Source organism: Hyla sarda, unplaced genomic scaffold, assembly GCF_029499605.1.
Source record: "Hyla sarda isolate aHylSar1 unplaced genomic scaffold, aHylSar1.hap1 scaffold_810, whole genome shotgun sequence".
NCBI classification, from domain to species: Eukaryota; Metazoa; Chordata; class Amphibia; order Anura; family Hylidae; genus Hyla; species Hyla sarda.
This window is the reverse complement of record NW_026610837.1, coordinates 223-20,000: the sequence shown is the minus strand read 5'-3', so window position 1 is coordinate 20,000 and position 19,778 is coordinate 223. Positions and strand designations below refer to the sequence as shown.

At 48.0% G+C, this 19,778-nt stretch overlaps 1 protein-coding gene across 1 annotated transcript in view; it reads right to left on the bottom strand.

Annotated features, from left to right (window-relative positions):
- LOC130347138 (TNF receptor-associated factor 1-like) overlaps nt 1-18,894 on the bottom strand; it is a gene marked incomplete at its 5' end in the record, with an annotated part of 52,675 nt that extends 33,781 nt beyond the window's left edge. Inside the window, 1 exon segment of the mRNA XM_056554624.1 lies at nt 18,717-18,894. Within this exon segment, the coding sequence (XP_056410599.1) occupies nt 18,717-18,894 (178 nt within the window).
- Between the last annotated feature and the right edge of the window lie 884 nt (nt 18,895-19,778).

Sequence of the window (19,778 nt, the reverse complement as noted above, 5' to 3'; positions counted from 1 at the left end):
GCACCTAATGTGGGGAAACTATACTGCACCTAATGTGGGGGAACTATACTGCATCTGATTAAGGGGGGCAGGGGACTGGTGAAGGGGGACATGGGACTGATTAAATATTTAAAAAAATATTTGTTACAAAGGTTTTTTTCCTCTTTGTGTATGTTTATGGTGACATATATGTGCACATGGTGAGTTTGTGGTTTTATTGTACTGGGGGTGAATCCCACAGTTGGCCGGCTGTTGGTGGTGGAAAAAGATATGGGGGGGGGGGCAGGTTGACACCTTGCATCGGGGCCCACAAGAGTTTAGCTACGCCCCTGATGAGGAGACTGAGGATGGGGCTGGGGGGGGGGGGGGCGGTTGCAATGATGAGGAGACTGAGGATGGGGTGGGGGGGGAATGCGATGATGAGGAGGAGGGGATGCTGTGGGGTGCAATGATGAGGAGACTGAGGATGGGGTGTTGGGGGGGATGGAATGATAATGAGGAGGAGGAGGAGGGGAAGCTGAGGGGCATGCAATGATGAGAAGACTGAGGATGGGGTGTGTGGGGGGGGGTGCAATGATGATGATGATGATGAGGGTGGAATGATGAGGAGACTGAGGATGGGGTGGGGGGGTTCAATGATGATGATGATGATAAGGAGTCTGAGGATGAGGTGCGGGGGGGGGGGGGTTGCAATGATGAGACTGAGGATGGGGGGTGGGGTTTGCAATGATGAGACTGAGGATGGGGGGGAGGGAGGGAATAATATGGAGTGCGGGAGTGAAGAGCCAAGGATGGGTGGGGTGTATGGAGTGATGAGAATAGCGAAGATGTGGCGGAGGGGAGGGGGCATTGGGGTGATAAGCTAACCAAGCATGGGGTGGGGGTGTTGATAAGACAGGGATGGGATGAAGGGTATGCAGTGTATGGCAGTATTATATTCGGGGGGTAAAGTGTGTGGCAGTATTATATTCAGAGGGTACAGTGTGTGGCAGTATTATATTCAGAGGGTACAGTGTGTGGCAGTATTATATTCAGAGGGTACAGTGTGTGGCAGTATTATATTCAGAGGGTACAGTGTGTGGCAGTATTATATTCAGAGGGTACAGTGTGTGGAAATAATATATTTAGAGGGTACAGTGGTAGGCAGTATTATATTCAGGGGGTAAAGTGTGTTGCAATAATATATTTAGAGGGTACAGTGCGTGGCAGTATTATATTCAGGTGGTACAGTATTTGGCAGAATTATAATGTGTTATTATGAATATTGTCTTTATATAGAGGATGAGGATCTGCTGACAATGTGAGGAGCCTATGATGTCCGGGCATCAGACTCTGCAGAGAAGATGGAGCTGGAAGAAGTCCTGGCGTCTGGACCAGATAAAGAAGGAAAGGAAAGACAACAGAGAAGACATCACTCAGGTCACTGATATAATTGTGTGTTCTCCTGACTGTCCCATCAGCTCTTACAGTCACTTGTAAGTTTCGTAGTGATGATGGGTGACAATTTACCCCATTCTGTGGCTCTGCAGCTGTTTCAAAACGGCAACTTCCTTAATTCCTGAGTCTCTTCAGACATGATGGGAGTTGCAGCTTAGCAACAGCTGGAGAGCCACTTGAACCGAGGGGATTGGTGGGGGTCCCAGCAGTCTTCCCCCCACCATAAAAATGGGCATCTTATTTTAAAATGCCGGGCCTATTTTTGGTCCCAGTCCAGCCCTGCCTGTCAGTCATTTAAGTCACTGTGTATTCTCCTGAGTGTGTCCCATCAGTGCTGTAGTCACTGATATCTTTGTGCGGCCGAGTAATAAAATTGCTTTGCGTTTTCATTTTATATATTATGTAAATATTTTCATAAAAAGGCCCAGAATAATTCTCAGCACCAGGCCCATGATGCTCTTAATCCGGCCCTGGGCCCGGCGTCTGCGCGCTCTCTGCAGGTCAGTGGCGGCTCCTAAGCGTGCGCTGCGCTGTTTATGGGAGGGGCCAGTGACACTCTGGAAGGGGGTGGAATTCATCTCTATGGTATCCTTCCTATTGTAGGCTATCTGGTATAAGCCAGCCTAGCCATGTGTTCCTAATTCTACGTCATTACTGAAGGGGGTGTGGCTATCTTTAGTGGCGCCATCTGCGGTTATATAGGGCAGGTCTCTTCGTGCTCCAATCGTCTTTTTGCTGCATTTGAAGTGATTTATTAACGTTACTTCTGTTGAAGGTATTTTAGTGTTTTCTATCGTTCTTCACTCCTTATTCTTTATATATATTAGATGTCGTCTAGGGCCTCAGGAGGTCGAGATTCTAATACGAAGTCCACTCAAAAACCCAAACCCCCTGTATATAGAGAGTCCCATCCCTGATGACTGCCGATACTTCACATGTCAATCCTGCCGACCCCCAGAGTCCGAAGAACCCACTATAAGGCTAGATCCCACTGAGGTTTTTGTGCTGCCTTTTTTATTTTTGGCTTAAAAACACCAGAAAAACTGCCACCGTCTTTCTCTGCATTTTAGCGTTTTTTGTTGGGCTTTTTATTTATTTATAGATTTTTTGCATACTTGCCTTTTTTGTTCCCTTTGGCATTTTTTGTACAAAACTAGTTGGGTACCAAAAAAAAATAAAAATAAAAAAATGCAGTAGGGATGTAAAAAAAAACTTATTTAACTAAATGTTGTTCTTTTATAACATTTTAATACATTTTTTTTTTAACATTTTTTTTTTTTAGGTAGTACTACTACTCCCAGCATGGAATACAGTTCCATGCAGGGAGTAGTAGTACCTGTACTAATAGACATATTGCCCTGGGTGTCAGTCGTGGCTTTGTACTCCGGTCAGTGATATGAATAGAACAGAGTGGTGATTGGCCGGATGGTTGCAGCCAATCACAGCTCTGAGGGAAATATGAATGAGTGAGTGGCCGGGGTATAGTGCAGAGATGCGAGCGCTCTATACAGCCGCTCCGCATCTCTGCAATAGACAGGACGATCACAGCGGGCGTCAGTAATGATACCGCTGTGATCTGTTCTTACCTGCAGGTACTACTACTCCCAATAAGGAGCACACTCTTCTCCATGCTGGGAGCTGTAGTACCGGCATTAATAGACAGATCGCAGCGAGTGTAATTTCTGACACCTGTTGTGATCTGTCTATTAATGCAGGTACTACTGCTCCAAGCATGGAGCAGAGTGTGCAGTGTGTGTTCCATGTTGGGAGTAGTAGTACCTGCAGTTCAGGAAAGATCACAGGGGATGTCACTCCTGACACCCGCTGTGATCCTCCTGTATAATGTACAGATGCAGCGGCCGCTCTTCTATGGTCCCCTGCACTGCCGTATATGCACACTTATTCCTATATCCCACAGAGAGTTGTGATTGGCTGGAACCATCTGACCAATCACAGCTCTCTGCGGGGGACCATAGAAGAGCAGCTGCCACATCTATAGAGGATCGCAACGAGGGTGGGCGGGGGGATCTGTCTTAGTACAGGTACTACTACTCCCAGCATGGAACAGCGTGTTCCATGCTGGGAGTAGTAGTACTACCTAAAAAAAGTGTAACATACACTACATTATTATTGTCGGCTACATGTTTAGTGCTTTACCCGCCCACATAAATTGATCTCTGTTTAAAAATTAATAAAAATGTTGTAATAAAAAAGAAATTTCCGTGAATACTATTTTTTCCATCACTACTGTATCTTTTTTTAACATTTTTTTTTTTATGGTACCCTACGAAATAGTAATAAAAAAGGTATCTCCATCACTTTTTTTGGAACGCTAAAGTCCAAAAAGTATAAAAACCACCGGCAAAAACGAAAAAGTTAAAACCAACATGGCGTTTTTACTCTCCCGTAGACTTCTATGGGAGGAAAACGCCACGAGTTCTATGCAAAAAAAGCCAAACTAGGTTTTGGGCGTTTTGAACATTCAGCTTCTGAGCCCAAAATTGCTGAAAAACACCAAAAGGATAAAAAAAACGCCAAACTGAAAAACGCCAAGTGGATCTGGCATTTTGCAGTTTACTATTGACTTGCAGATACCATCTGGACGTGGTGTTTTTCACAGAAAAATCGCCGTGCGGGAAAATTGGGTTTTTTTTTTTACGGCGTTTTTGCAAAAAAACTTCAGTGGAATTCCAGCCTAAGATGTTGTAATCTGGGTAAAGGATTTCGTGGGGGGATCCATTAATAATTTAAAGGATGCCTCGGCTCCACAGCCCAAAACGAAAACTAGATCCGATTGTAGTCCACGAGGACGCTACCATTATGGAAGACAAAGTTACTTCAGCTACGAGAGCCGACGATGGCGCCAGAACTTCAGGGAAAACTTATATTACCGCTGAGAAAACACAAAAACGTATTAAATTAGTGGGAGGACCAGCCTTCAGATGGAGGAGAAGCTTCATCATCATCATCTAGAGGGCCAATGGCCTTTAACCCCTTAACGACCACGGACATAAATGTACGTCCTGGTTTGGCGGTACTTCGCGCACCAGGACGTACATTTACGTCCTTTGTATGACCGTGAGCATCGGCGCAGTGCTTGTGTCCTACACGGCAGGTTCCAGCTACTATGAGCAGCCGGGGACCCGCCGGTAATGGCCGACATCCGCGATCGCGCAGATGTCTGCCATTAACCCCTCAGATGCCGTGATCTGTACAGATCACCGCATCTGTAGCATTGCGCATGATAAAATAGATGATCGGATCACCCGCAGCACTGCCGCAGCGATCCGATCATCTATAATGGTGGACGGAGGTCTCCTCACCTGCCTCCGTCCGTCTCCTGGCGTCTTCTGCTCTGGTCGGAGATCGAGCAGACGATGACCAATAATACTGATCAGTGCTGTGTCCTATGCATAGCACTGATCAGTATTAGCAATCAAATGATTGCTATAAATGGTCCCCTATGGAGGAAAAAAAAATTGGGAAAAATCCCCTCCCCCCCCAATAAAAATTGTCAGTTTTTTCCCCAAAAAAGCGTTAATTTCTTCTTCTTTTTTTTATTTTTATAAAAATAATTGGTATCACCACGGGCGTAAATGTCCGAACTATCAAAATATAATGTTAATGATCCCGTATGGTGAACGGTGTAAACATAAAACATTTTAAAGTACAAAAATGCTGCTTTTTATCAAACTTTATTAAAAAAAAATAATAATAAACATTATAAAAGTTTTATATATGCAAATGTGGTATCGATAAAAAGTACAGATGACGATGCAAACAATGAGCCCTCATACCGCCCCATATACGGAAAAATGAAAGTTATAAGTGGTAAAAATAGGGTTTTAGATTACTGATTTTGTACAAAAAATGTAAAAAAAAAATTTTATTTTTTTTGCGGTACAAAAATATAAAAGTATCTAGCCATGGGGATCACTTTTATCGTATAGACCCACAGAATAAAGATCACGTTTCATTTTTACCGTAAATTGTACAGTGTAAAAACGAAACCCTCCAAAATGTGCAAAATTGTGGTTTTCATTTAAATTTCCTCCCTAAAAAAACATAATTTTTTTAGGTTCGACGTACATTTTATGGTAAAATAAGGTTTTATTACAAAGTACAATTGGTCGCGCAAAAAACAAGCCCCTATATGGGTCTGTAGATGGAAATATAAAGGAGTTATGGATTTTAGAAGGAGAGGAGGAAAAAACGAAAACGCTAAAATAAAATTGGCCTGGTCCTTAAAGGGGTATTCCAGGAAAAAACTTTTTTTCATATATCAACTGGCTCCAGAAAGTTAAACAGATTTGTAAATTACTTCTATTAAAAAAATCTTAATCTTTTCAATAATTATCAGCTGCCGAAGTTGAGTTGTTCTCTTCTGTCTGGCCATAGTGCTCTCTGCTGACATCTCTGCTTGTCTCAGGAACTGCACAGAGTAGAAGAGGTTTGCTATTGGGAATTTCTTCTAAACTGGGCGGTTCCCGAGACAAGTGTCATCAGAGAGAACTTAGACAGAAAAGAACAACTCAACTTCAGAAGCTCATAAGTACTGAAAGGATGAAGATTTTTTTAATAGAAGTAATTTACAAATCTGTTTAACTTTCTGGAGCCAGTTGAGATATATATAATGTTTTTTCCTGGAATACCCCTTTAAGGTGGACATCCTGACAGAATGGGTGAAACCAGAGAAATCTCCTGTGGTTTCCAAAAGGTTCAAATGAATGTTTCCTTTGGTAGAATCACAATCCAAGGACTGGTCCCTCCAAAGGTTTACGTAGCAATAGCCAAGCTTTCCAGAAGATCTCTTGTTCCCACCGAGGACGGTTCAAGTCTCAAGGACACCATGGACCGTAGAATTGAAGGACTTGCACTGCTGCGGCTAGTCAGAACGCCATCCCATGAAGAGACCGTTCCCTAGGAAACGGCTGAATAAAACTACTTCATGGGAAGCCATCACGCCCCCTCCCATAGACTTGCATTGAGGGGGCGGGGTGTGACGTCACACGGGGCGGAGTCGGGATGTCACAATCTTCCGTCCCCGTGGTGGGGAGCCAGACCCTCCAGCGCTTCCGGAGCAGTAACAGGTGGGTGCCGCATGCTATATCACTCGCGATCAGACATCTTATAGGGGATGAGATGTCTAGGGGTGGAGTACCCCTTTAAGTGCTCCTTTCACCTCTAGATAATTTTGTAATTTATATTCAAATTGAATTTCTTACATAATTCTGGCCATTCAGTTAACACCCCTTATTATCACTTGTCTCCAATTTTTATATAATCAGATTTTCCCCAATTCACAATTTGGTGCACCAAATACAGTGACCCCCCGACCTACGATGGCCCCGACATACCATATATATATACAGTGACCCCCCGACCTACGATGGCCCCGACATACCATATATATATACAGTGACCCCCCGACCTACGATGGCCCCGACATACCATATATATATACAGTGACCCCCCGACCTACGATGGCCCCGACATACCATATATATACAGTGACCCCCCGACCTATGATGGCCCCGACATACCATATATATATACAGTGACCTCCGACCTACGATGGCCCCGACATACCATATATATATACAGTGACCCCCCGACCTACGATGGCCCCGACATACCATATATATACAGTGACCCCCCGACCTACGATGGCCCCGACATACCATATATATATACAGTGACCTCCGACCTACGATGGCCCCGACATACCATATATATATACAGTGACCCCCCGACCTACGATGGCCCCGACATACCATATATATACAGTGACCCCCCGACCTACGATGGCCCCGACATACCATATATATATACAGTGACCCCCCGACCTACGATGGCCCCGACATACCATATATATATACAGTGACCCCCCGACCTACGATGGCCCCGACATACCATATATATATACAGTGACCCCCCGACCTACGATGGCCCCGACATACCATATATATATACAGTGACCCCCCGACCTACGATGGCCCCGACATACCATATATATATACAGTGACCCCCCGACCTACGATGGCCCCGACATACCATATATATATACAGTGACCCCCCGACCTACGATGGCCCCGACATACCATATATATACAGTGACGCCCCGACATACCATATATATATACAGTGACCCCCCGACCTACGATGGCCCCGACATACCATATATATACAGTGACCCCCCGACCTACGATGGCCCCGACATACCATATATATATACAGTGACCCCCCGACCTACGATGGCCCCGACATACCATATATATACAGTGACCCCCCCGACCTCCGATGGCCCCGACATACCATATATATACAGTGACCCCCCGACCTACGATGGCCCCGACATACCATATATATATATACAGTGACCCCCCGACCTACGATGGCCCCGACATACCATATATATATATATACAATGACCCCCCGACCTACGATGGCCCCGACATACCATATATATACAGTGACCCCCCGACCTACGATGGCCCCGACATACCATATATATACAGTGATCCCCGACCTACGATGGCCCCGACATACCATATATATACAGTGACCCCTGACCTACGATGGCCCCGACATACCATATATATACAGTGACCCCCCGACCTACGATGGCCCCGACATACCATATATATACAGTGACCCCCGACCTACGATGGCCCCGACATACCATATATATACAGTGACCCCCCGACCTACGATGGCCCCGACATACCATATATATATACAGTGACCCCCCGACCTACGATGGCCCCGACATACCATATATATACAGTGACCCCCGACCTACGATGGCCCCGACATACCATATATATACAGTGACCCCCCGACCTACGATGGCCCCAACATACCATATATATATATACAGTGACCCCCCGACCTACGATGGCCCCGACATACCATATATATACAGTGACGCCCCGACATACCATATATATACAGTGACCCCCCGACCTACGATGGCCCCGACATACCATATATATACAGTGACCCCCCCGACCTACGATGGCCCCGACATACCATATATATACAGTGACCCCCCGACCTACGATGGCCCCAACATACCATATATATACAGTGACCCCCGACCTACGATGGCCCCGACATACCATATATATATATATACAGTGACCCCCCGACCTACGATGGCCCCGACATACCATATATATACAGTGACCCCCCGACCTACGATGGCCCCGACATACCATATATATACAGTGACCCCCCCGACCTACGATGGCCCCGACATACCATATATATACAGTGACCCTCCGACCTACGATGGCCCCGACATACCATATATACAGTGACCCCCGACCTACGATGGCCCCGACATACCATATATATACAGTGACCCCCCGACCTACGATGGCCCCGACATACCATATATATACAGTGACCCCCCCCCCGACCTACGATGGCCCCGACATACCATATATATACAGTGACCCCCGACCTACGATGGCCCCGACATACCATATATATATATATATACAGTGACCCCCCGACCTACGATGGCCCCGACATACCATATATATACAGTGACCCCCCCCGACCTACGATGGCCCCGACATACCATATATATACAGTGACCCCCCGACCTACGATGGCCCCGACATACCATATATATATACAGTGACCCCCCGACCTACGATGGCCCCGACATACCATATATATATATACAGTGACCCCCGACCTACGATGGCCCCGACATACCATATATATACAGTGACCCCCCCGACCTACGATGGCCCCGACATACCATATATATACAGTGACCCCCCCGTCCTACGATGGCCCCGACATACCATATATATACAGTGACCCCCCGACCTACGATGGCCCCGACATACCATATATATATATACAGTAACCCCCCGACCTACGATGGCCCCGACATACCATATATATATACAGTGACCCCCCGACCTACGATGGCCCCGACATACCATATATATATATATACAGTGACCCCCCGACCTACGATGGCCCCGACATACCATATATATATATATATCTATATATATATACAGTGACCCCCGACCTACGATGGCCCCGACATACCATATATATACAGTGACCCCCCCGACCTACGATGGCCCCGACATACCATATATATACAGTGACCCCCGACCTACGATGGCCCCGACATACCATATATATACAGTGACCCCCGACCTACGATGGCCCCGACATACCATATATATACAGTGACCCCCGACCTACGATGGCCCCGACATACCATATATATACAGTGACCCCCCGACCTACGATGGCCCGACATACCATATATATACAGTGACCCCCCGACCTACGATGGCCCCGACATACCATATATATACAGTGACCCCCGACCTACGATGGCCCCGACATACCATATATATACAATGACCCCCCCGACCTACGATGGCCCCGACATACCATATATATATACAGTGACCCCCCGACCTACGATGGCCCCGACATACCATATATATACAGTGACCCCCCCGACCTACGATGGCCCCGACATACCATATATATACAGTGACCCCCCCGACCTACGATGGCCCCGACATACCATATATATATATACAGTGACCCCCCGACCTACGATGGCCCCGACATACCATATATATATATATATATATACAGTGACCCCCCCCGACCTACGATGGCCCCGACATACCATATATATACAGTGACCCCCGACCTACGATGGCCCCGACATACCATATATATACAGTGACCCCCCGACCTACGATGGCCCCGACATACCATATATATACAGTGACCCCCGACCTACGATGGCCCCGACATACCATATATATACAGTGACCCCCGACCTACGATGGCCCCGACATACCATATATATACAGTGACCCCCCGACCTACGATGGCCCCGACATACCATATATATACAGTGACCCCCCGACCTACGATGGCCCCGACATACCATATATATATACAGTGACCCCCCGACCTACGATGGCCCCGACATACCATATATATATATACAGTGACCCCCGACCTACGATGGCCCCGACATACCATATATATACAGTGACCCCCCCGACCTACGATGGCCCCGACATACCATATATATACAGTGACCCCCCCGTCCTACGATGGCCCCGACATACCATATATATACAGTGACCCCCCGACCTACGATGGCCCCGACATACCATATATATATATACAGTAACCCCCCGACCTACGATGGCCCCGACATACCATATATATATACAGTGACCCCCCGACCTACGATGGCCCCGACATACCATATATATATATATACAGTGACCCCCCGACCTACGATGGCCCCGACATACCATATATATATATATATATATATATATATACAGTGACCCCCGACCTACGATGGCCCCGACATACCATATATATACAGTGACCCCCCCGACCTACGATGGCCCCGACATACCATATATATACAGTGACCCCCGACCTACGATGGCCCCGACATACCATATATATACAGTGACCCCCGACCTACGATGGCCCCGACATACCATATATATACAGTGACCCCCGACCTACGATGGCCCCGACATACCATATATATACAGTGACCCCCCGACCTACGATGGCCCGACATACCATATATATACAGTGACCCCCCGACCTACGATGGCCCCGACATACCATATATATACAGTGACCCCCGACCTACGATGGCCCCGACATACCATATATATACAATGACCCCCCCGACCTACGATGGCCCCGACATACCATATATATATACAGTGACCCCCCGACCTACGATGGCCCCGACATACCATATATATACAGTGACCCCCCCGACCTACGATGGCCCCGACATACCATATATATACAGTGACCCCCCCGACCTACGATGGCCCCGACATACCATATATATATATACAGTGACCCCCCGACCTACGATGGCCCCGACATACCATATATATATATATATATATACAGTGACCCCCCCCGACCTACGATGGCCCCGACATACCATATATATACAGTGACCCCCGACCTACGATGGCCCCGACATACCATATATATACAGTGACCCCCCGACCTACGATGGCCCCGACATACCATATATATACAGTGACCCCCGACCTACGATGGCCCCGACATACCATATATATACAGTGACCCCCGACCTACGATGGCCCCGACATACCATATATATACAGTGACCCCCCGACCTACGATGGCCCCGACATACCATATATATATATACAGTGACCCCCGACATACGATGGCCCCGACATACCATATATATATATATATACAGTGACCCCCCCGACCTACGATGGCCCCGACATACCATATATATATACAGTGACCCCCCGACCTACGATGGCCCCGACATACCATATATATACAGTGACCCCCCGACCTACGATGGCCCCGACATACCATATATATACAGTGACCCCCCGACCTACGATGGCCCCGACATACCATATATATACAGTGACCCCCCCGACCTACAATGGCCCCGACATACCATATATATACAGTGACCCCCTGACCTACGATGGCCCCGACATACCATATATATACAGTGACCCCCCGACCTACGATGGCCCCGACATACCATATATATACAGTGACCCCCCGACCTACGATGGCCCCGACATACCATATATATATATATATATATACAGTGACCCCCCCCGACCTACGATGGCCCCGACATACCATATATATACAGTGACCCCCGACCTACGATGGCCCCGACATACCATATATATACAGTGACCCCCCGACCTACGATGGCCCCGACATACCATATATATACAGTGACCCCCCGACCTACGATGGCCCCGACATACCATATATATATATATACAGTGACCCCCCGACCTACGATGGCCCCGACATACCATATATATATATATATATATATATATATATATACAGTGACCCCCGACCTACGATGGCCCCGACATACCATATATATACAGTGACCCCCCCGACCTACGATGGCCCCGACATACCATATATATACAGTGACCCCCGACCTACGATGGCCCCGACATACCATATATATACAGTGACCCCCGACCTACGATGGCCCCGACATACCATATATATACAGTGACCCCCCGACCTACGATGGCCCGACATACCATATATATACAGTGACCCCCCGACCTACGATGGCCCCGACATACCATATATATACAGTGACCCCCGACCTACGATTGCCCCGACATACCATATATATATATACAGTGACCCCCCCGACCTACGATGGCCCCGACATACCATATATATACAGTGACCCCCCGACCTACGATGGCCCCGACATACCATATATATACAGTGACCCCCGACCTACGATGGCCCCGACATACCATATATATACACAGTGACCCCCCGACCTACGATGGCCCCGACATACCATATATATACAGTGACCCCCGACCTACGATGGCCCCGACATACCATATATATACACAGTGACCCCCCGACCTACGATGGCCCCGACATACCATATATATACAGTGACCCCCCGACCTACGATGGCCCCGACATACCATATATATACAGTGACCCCCCCGACCTACGATGGCCCCGACATACCATATATATACAGTGACCCCCCCCGACCTACGATGGCCCCGACATACCATATATATACAGTGACCCCCCGACCTACGATGGCCCCGACATACCATATATATACAGTGACCCCCCGACCTACGATGGCCCCGACATACCATATATATACAGTGACCCCCGACCTACGATGGCCCCGACATACCATATATATACAGTGACCCCCCGACCTACGATGGCCCCGACATACCATATATATATATATACAGTGACCCCCGACATACGATGGCCCCGACATACCATATATATATACAGTGACCCCCCCGACCTACGATGGCCCCGACATACCATATATATATACAGTGACCCCCCGAACTACGATGGCCCCGACATACCATATATATATACAGTGACCCCCCCGACCTACGATGGCCCCGACATACCATATATATATACAGTGACCCCCCCGACCTACGATGGCCCCGACATACCATATATATATACAGTGACCCCCCGACCTACGATGGCCCCGACATACCATATATATATACAGTGACCTCCGACCTACGATGGCCCCGACATACCATATATATATATACAGTGACCCCCGACATACGATGGCCCCGACATACCATATATATATACAGTGACCCCCCGACCTACGATGGCCCCGACATACCATATATATATACAGTGACCCCCCGACCTACGATGGCCCCGACATACCATATATATACAGTGACCCCCCCGACCTACGATGGCCCCGACATACCATATATATATACAGTGACCCCCCGAACTACGATGGCCCCGACATACCATATATATATACAGTGACCCCCCCGACCTACGATGGCCCCGACATACCATATATATATACAGTGACCTCCGACCTACGATGGCCCCGACATACCATATATATATATACAGTGACCCCCGACATACGATGGCCCCGACATACCATATATATATACAGTGACCCCCCGACCTACGATGGCCCCGACATACCATATATATACAGTGACCCCCCCGACCTACGATGGCCCCGACATACCATATATATATACAGTGACCCCCCGAACTACGATGGCCCCGACATACCATATATATATACAGTGACCCCCCCGACCTACGATGGCCCCGACATACCATATATATATACAGTGACCTCCGACCTACGATGGCCCCGACATACCATATATATATATACAGTGACCCCCCGACCTACGATGGCCCCGACATACCATATATATACAGTGACCCCCCGACCTACGATGGCCCCGACATACCATATATATATACAGTGACCCCCCGACCTACGATGGCCCCGACATACCATATATATATACAGTGACCCCCCGACCTACGATGGCCCCGACATACCATATATATATACAGTGACCCCCCGACCTACGATGGCCCCGACATACCATATATATACAGTGACCCCCGACCTACGATAGCCCCGACATACGATCACTCTGAGTCCATCACATGTTGAAGGCAGCACCAACATACGATGCTTTTGTATGTCGGGGTCATCGCATATACGTCTATCCCTCAGCGCAGACTGCTTCAGTTGCCCCCGGATAGCCGTTTACGGTGCCCCGTGCGAGGATGTTGGGGAAGCAGAGACCTTGCCGGAGCGACTGGGACGCGGCGACAGTGATGGAAGGCGACATCCTGGGGAGCGGTGATGAGTGGTGACGGTCCGGAGCGGCGGAGACAGGTGAGTATAACCTCCAATACCAGTGGTCTTCAACCTGCGGACCTCCAGATGTTGCTGTTTGCTGTCTGGGCATGCTGGGAGTTGTAGTTTTGCAACATCTGGAGGTCCGCAGGTTGTAGACCACTGTCCTATACTTTACTTTGCACGGATCCCTCAACATACGATGTTCCATTTGTAGCGGATTCCCATCGTATGCTGAGGGACACTGTTGTCCCAATTATCTTTTTGGTTCTTTCCCATACACCACACAGCTTAGTCGCCATGGCCTTGCGTCCTCCTATCCTTAATCTTCCACTCTCTAATCATTCCCATATTGATCTTATACATTTTATAAAACAAGGAATAGACGGTAACGTTCCCTGTTCTTGTACCAAAAACAGCAGCTGGGACGCCAGGAAGTAAAAGAAAAATCTGGGACTTTTAAAGGGGTTCTCCGGTGCTTACACATCTTATCCCCTGTCCAAAGGATAGATAAGATGCCTGATCACGGGGGTCCTGCTGCTGGGGACCCCCGGGATCATGCACGTGGCACCCCGCTTGTAATCAGTCCCCGGAGCCTGATAGCTGTCACGCCCCCTCCCGTAGGCTTGTATTGAGGGGCGGAGCGTGACGTCACGCGGGGGCGGGGGCATGACGTCACGCGGGGGCGGGGGCATGACGTCACGCAGGGGCGGGGCATGACATCACACGGGGGCGGGGGCGTGACGTCACACGGGGGCGGGGCATGACATCACGCAGGGGCGGGGCGTGACGTCACACGGGGGCGTGGCGTCACACTGGGGCGGGGGCATGACATCACACGGGGGCGGGGGCATGACATCACACGGGGGCGGGGCATGACATCACACGGGGGCGTGATGTCACACGGGGGTGGGGGCGTGGCGTCACACGGGGGCGGGGGCGTGACATCACACGGGGGCATGACATCACACAGGGGCGGGGGCATGACATCACACGGGGGCGGGGCATGACATCACACTGGGGCGGGGGCATGACATCACACGCCGCCGGCCCTGTGGTCATCCGTAATCAGACCTGGAGCGCACACGCTCCGGGGACTGATTACAAGCGGGGTGCCGCGTGCATGATCCTCGGGGTCCCCAGCGGCAGGACCCCCGTGATCAGGCATCTTATCTATCCTTTGGCCAGGGGATAAGATGTGTAAGCACCGGAGAACCCCTTTAAGCCTCCCAATTCTGAGGGCCGAGCCAAGTATTTTTATTTTAATCCTTACCCTTTTCCGTCCCCAGATTAATTCATGTAATTTGTCCCCAGTAATCCCAAAAGCCCAACCTTGACCCATATGGGTGTCAGTCTCAAAGTGTAGACCCCTGGGCAGTATCCCCGTGTTTACAGATATCCTGTCGGCCATATTTAATCTCTATTTACCCGCACACTAATACTTATCCTTTCCAACGTCTCTGGATATTTTTATGCCTAAATCCTCCGAATGCTCCGTCATTTTCCTAATGTTGACACTTCCAATGTGCGATTCTATCTCCTCATCCAAAGGGAAACCATTTTTGCCACTTGATTTTAGGCCCTGATGATGTTCCAAATTCTTCTCCAATCTGTACCCCCTCAGACACGTTCTGCTTCGGGTTTCTAATAAACAAAATCTCTTCCTATCCCCCTGTGCTCCAAACCCAGAAAAACTATTTGAATTCCTAATATTAATACCGTATTTTTCACCATATAAGACGCACTTTTTCTTCCCCAAAACTGGGGGGGAAAAGTCGGCGGATATCGCGGCGGTCCCTGCAGCCATCAACGGTCGGGACCCGCGGCTAATACAGGACATCACCAAGCGCAGTGATGCCCTGTATTAACCCTTCAGATGCGACGATCAAAGCTGACCGCCGCGTGTGAAGTGAAAGTGACACTAACCCGGCTGCTCAGTCAGGCTGTTCGGGACCGCGGCGGTGAAATCATGGCGTCCCGAACAGCTTACAGGACACCGGGAGGGACCTTACCTGCCTCCTCGGTGTCTGCTCCGTGCCGGGATCCCCTGCATGGCCGGCGCTCTCCTTCGTCGTTGTCGCGCACGCCGTCCCGTCATCTAATAGGAGCGGCGTGCGTAGCGACGTGATGGCGGCGATGGAGAGCGAGGATACCGGGCAGCGGTGACGTTCCGGAGCAGCAGGGACAGGTGAGTATAACTTCCTATACCAGTGGTCTTCAACCTGAGGACCTCCAGATGTTGCAAAACTACAACTCCCAGCATGCCCGGACAGCCGTTGTCCTATACTTTACATTGTATTTGGTTCAGAATCTTTCTTTTCTAGATTTTTATGCTTTAACATTAGGTGCGTCTTATATCACACAAAATACGGTATCTAACGGCTCCATAGACAGTGCGGATAATAATGGGGGCAGCGCTGCCCCCTTCCAAATGTATATATTCTGACAGTCATCCATTTATATGTCTTCTCGCTATTCATCAATATATTGTTCTTACTGCCTGATAAATAAAAGACCCCAAACCAAAAAATCCAACTACTCTTAAAAGGAAACCCCACCCCACCCTGCCAAACGCTTTATTTGCGTCTAATGACAGGATGGAGCGGGGTCCCCCCCCCAATGATTGAATACCCCCCAAAAAACCCTCTGCAGATTTGTTTCCATGCTTCTACCTGCTGCAGACCCTCTGTTCTTCACTTGTTCCACGATTCCATTAAGCCGAATATTTTGGCCGATTTATCGTCTGTATTCAGTGATATTGGGCGATGGCTCCCGGTCACTTCACCATCGCCGCTTCCTTTGGGATTAACAATCGCTTCAAGGATTCATCAAACACTAACGAGCAGGTTGGCAAAACTCCCCCAAATGTTCTATATATCTCGAACACCAACCTGTCAGATCCGGGTGCAGAGTTACCCGAAAATGTTTTCAGAGCTTCATGAATGTCCTTTAATGGAGTTGGTGTCGGCCTGATCCGCCATTATTCACACCAAGTGACACCAAGAGCGGCTCAACCTGTGACCCCTTAGGACCAATCAGTGACGTGAACGACCTCGGGGAGAGGGTCCCCTAAAATATGTCTAGGAAGGAAACCACCTTACTGCCAAAAGAAGACGAATTACAGGAACTAGCAGAATAGTGAGTGCAGCTCTGGAGGATAAGACATGATGTAACAGCAGAATAGTGTGTGCAGCTCTGGAGGATAAGACATGATGTAACAGCAGAATAGTGAGTGCAGCTCTGGAGGATAAGACATGATGTAACAGCAGAATAGTGAGTGCAGCTCTGGAGGATAAGACAGGATGTAACAGCAGAATAGTGAGTGCAGCTCTGGAGGATAAGACATGATGTAACAGCAGAATAGTGAGTGCAGCTCTGTAGGATAAGACCTGATGTAACAGCAGAATAGTGAGTGCAGCTCTGGAGGATAAGACATGATGTAACAGCAGAATAGTGAGTGCAGCTCTGGAGGATAAGACATGATGTAACAGCAGAATAGTGAGTGCATCTCTGGAGGATAAGACATGATGTAACAGCAGAATAGTGAGTGCAGCTCTGGGGGATAAGGCATGATGTAACAGCAGAATAGTGAGTGCAGCTCTGGAGGATAATAAGACCTGATGTAACAGCAGAATAGTGAGTGCAGCTCTGGAGGATAAGACATGATGTAACAGCAGAATAGTGAGTGCAGCTCTGGAGGATAAGACATGATGTAACAGCAGAATAGTGAGTGCAGCTCTGGAGGATAATAAGACCTGATGTAACAGCAGAATAGTGAGTGCAGCTCTGGAGGATAATAAGACATGATATAACAGCAGAATAGTGAGTGCAGCTCTGGGGGATAAGACACGATGTAACAGCAGAATAGTGAGTGCAGCTCTGGAGGATAAGGCATGATGTAACAGCAGAATAGTGAGTGCAGCTCTGGAGGATAATAAGACCTGATGTAACAGCAGAATAGTGAGTGCAGCTCTGGAGGATAATAAGACATGATGTAACAGCAGAATAGTGAGTGCAGCTCTGGAGGATTATACCCGGTGCGCCCTCTTACCTGGGGAGTAGAGGCTGATGGTTCTCCCAGCGCTGGCGTCCTGACATTTCTTCATGAAGTCGGAGATCTTCCACAGGAGGGCGCCATCGTACGTCGTCTGCTGGAGATTGGTAAGATGGTCGTGCAGCTCGTTCACCTCAATCTCCTTCTGGGCGATCGTGCAGCACAAATCCGCCATCTGGAGGCGAAACGATAGTGTATGAGGGGCTGTGATGTCATATAATGGTGTACGGTGTGATGTCATATATAATGGTGTACGGTGTGATGTCATATATAATGGTGTACGGTGTGATGTCATATATAATGGTGTACGGTGTGATGTCATATATAATGGTGTACGGTGTGATGTCATATATAATGGTGTACGGTGTGATGTCATACATAATGGTGTACGGTGTGATGTCATATATAATGGTGTACGGTGTGATGTCATATATAATGGTGTACGGTGTGATGTCATATAATGGTGTACGGTGTGATGTCATATATAATGGTGTACGGTGTGATGTCATATAATGGTGTACGGTGTGATGTCATATATAATGGTGTACGGTGTGATGTCATATATAATGGTGTACGGTGTGATGTCATATATAATGGTGTACGGTGTGATGTCATATATAATGGTGTACGGTGTGATGTCATATATAATGGTGTACGGTGTGGTGACATATATAATGGTGTACGGTGTGGTGTCATATATAATGGTGTACGGTGTGATGTCATATATTAATGGTGTACGGTGTGATGTCATATATAATGGTGTACGGTGTGATGTCATATATAATGGTGTACGGTGTGATGTCATATATAATGGTGTACGGTGTGATGTCATATATAATGGTGTACGGTGTGATGTCATATATAATGGTGTACGGTGTGATGACATATATAATGGTGTACGGTGTGATGACATATATAATGGTGTACGGTGTGATGTCATATATAATGGTGTACGGTGTGATGACATATAATGGTGTACGGTGTGATGACATATATAATGGTGTACGGTGTGATGTCATATAATGGTGTACGGTGTGATGTCATATATAATGGTGTACG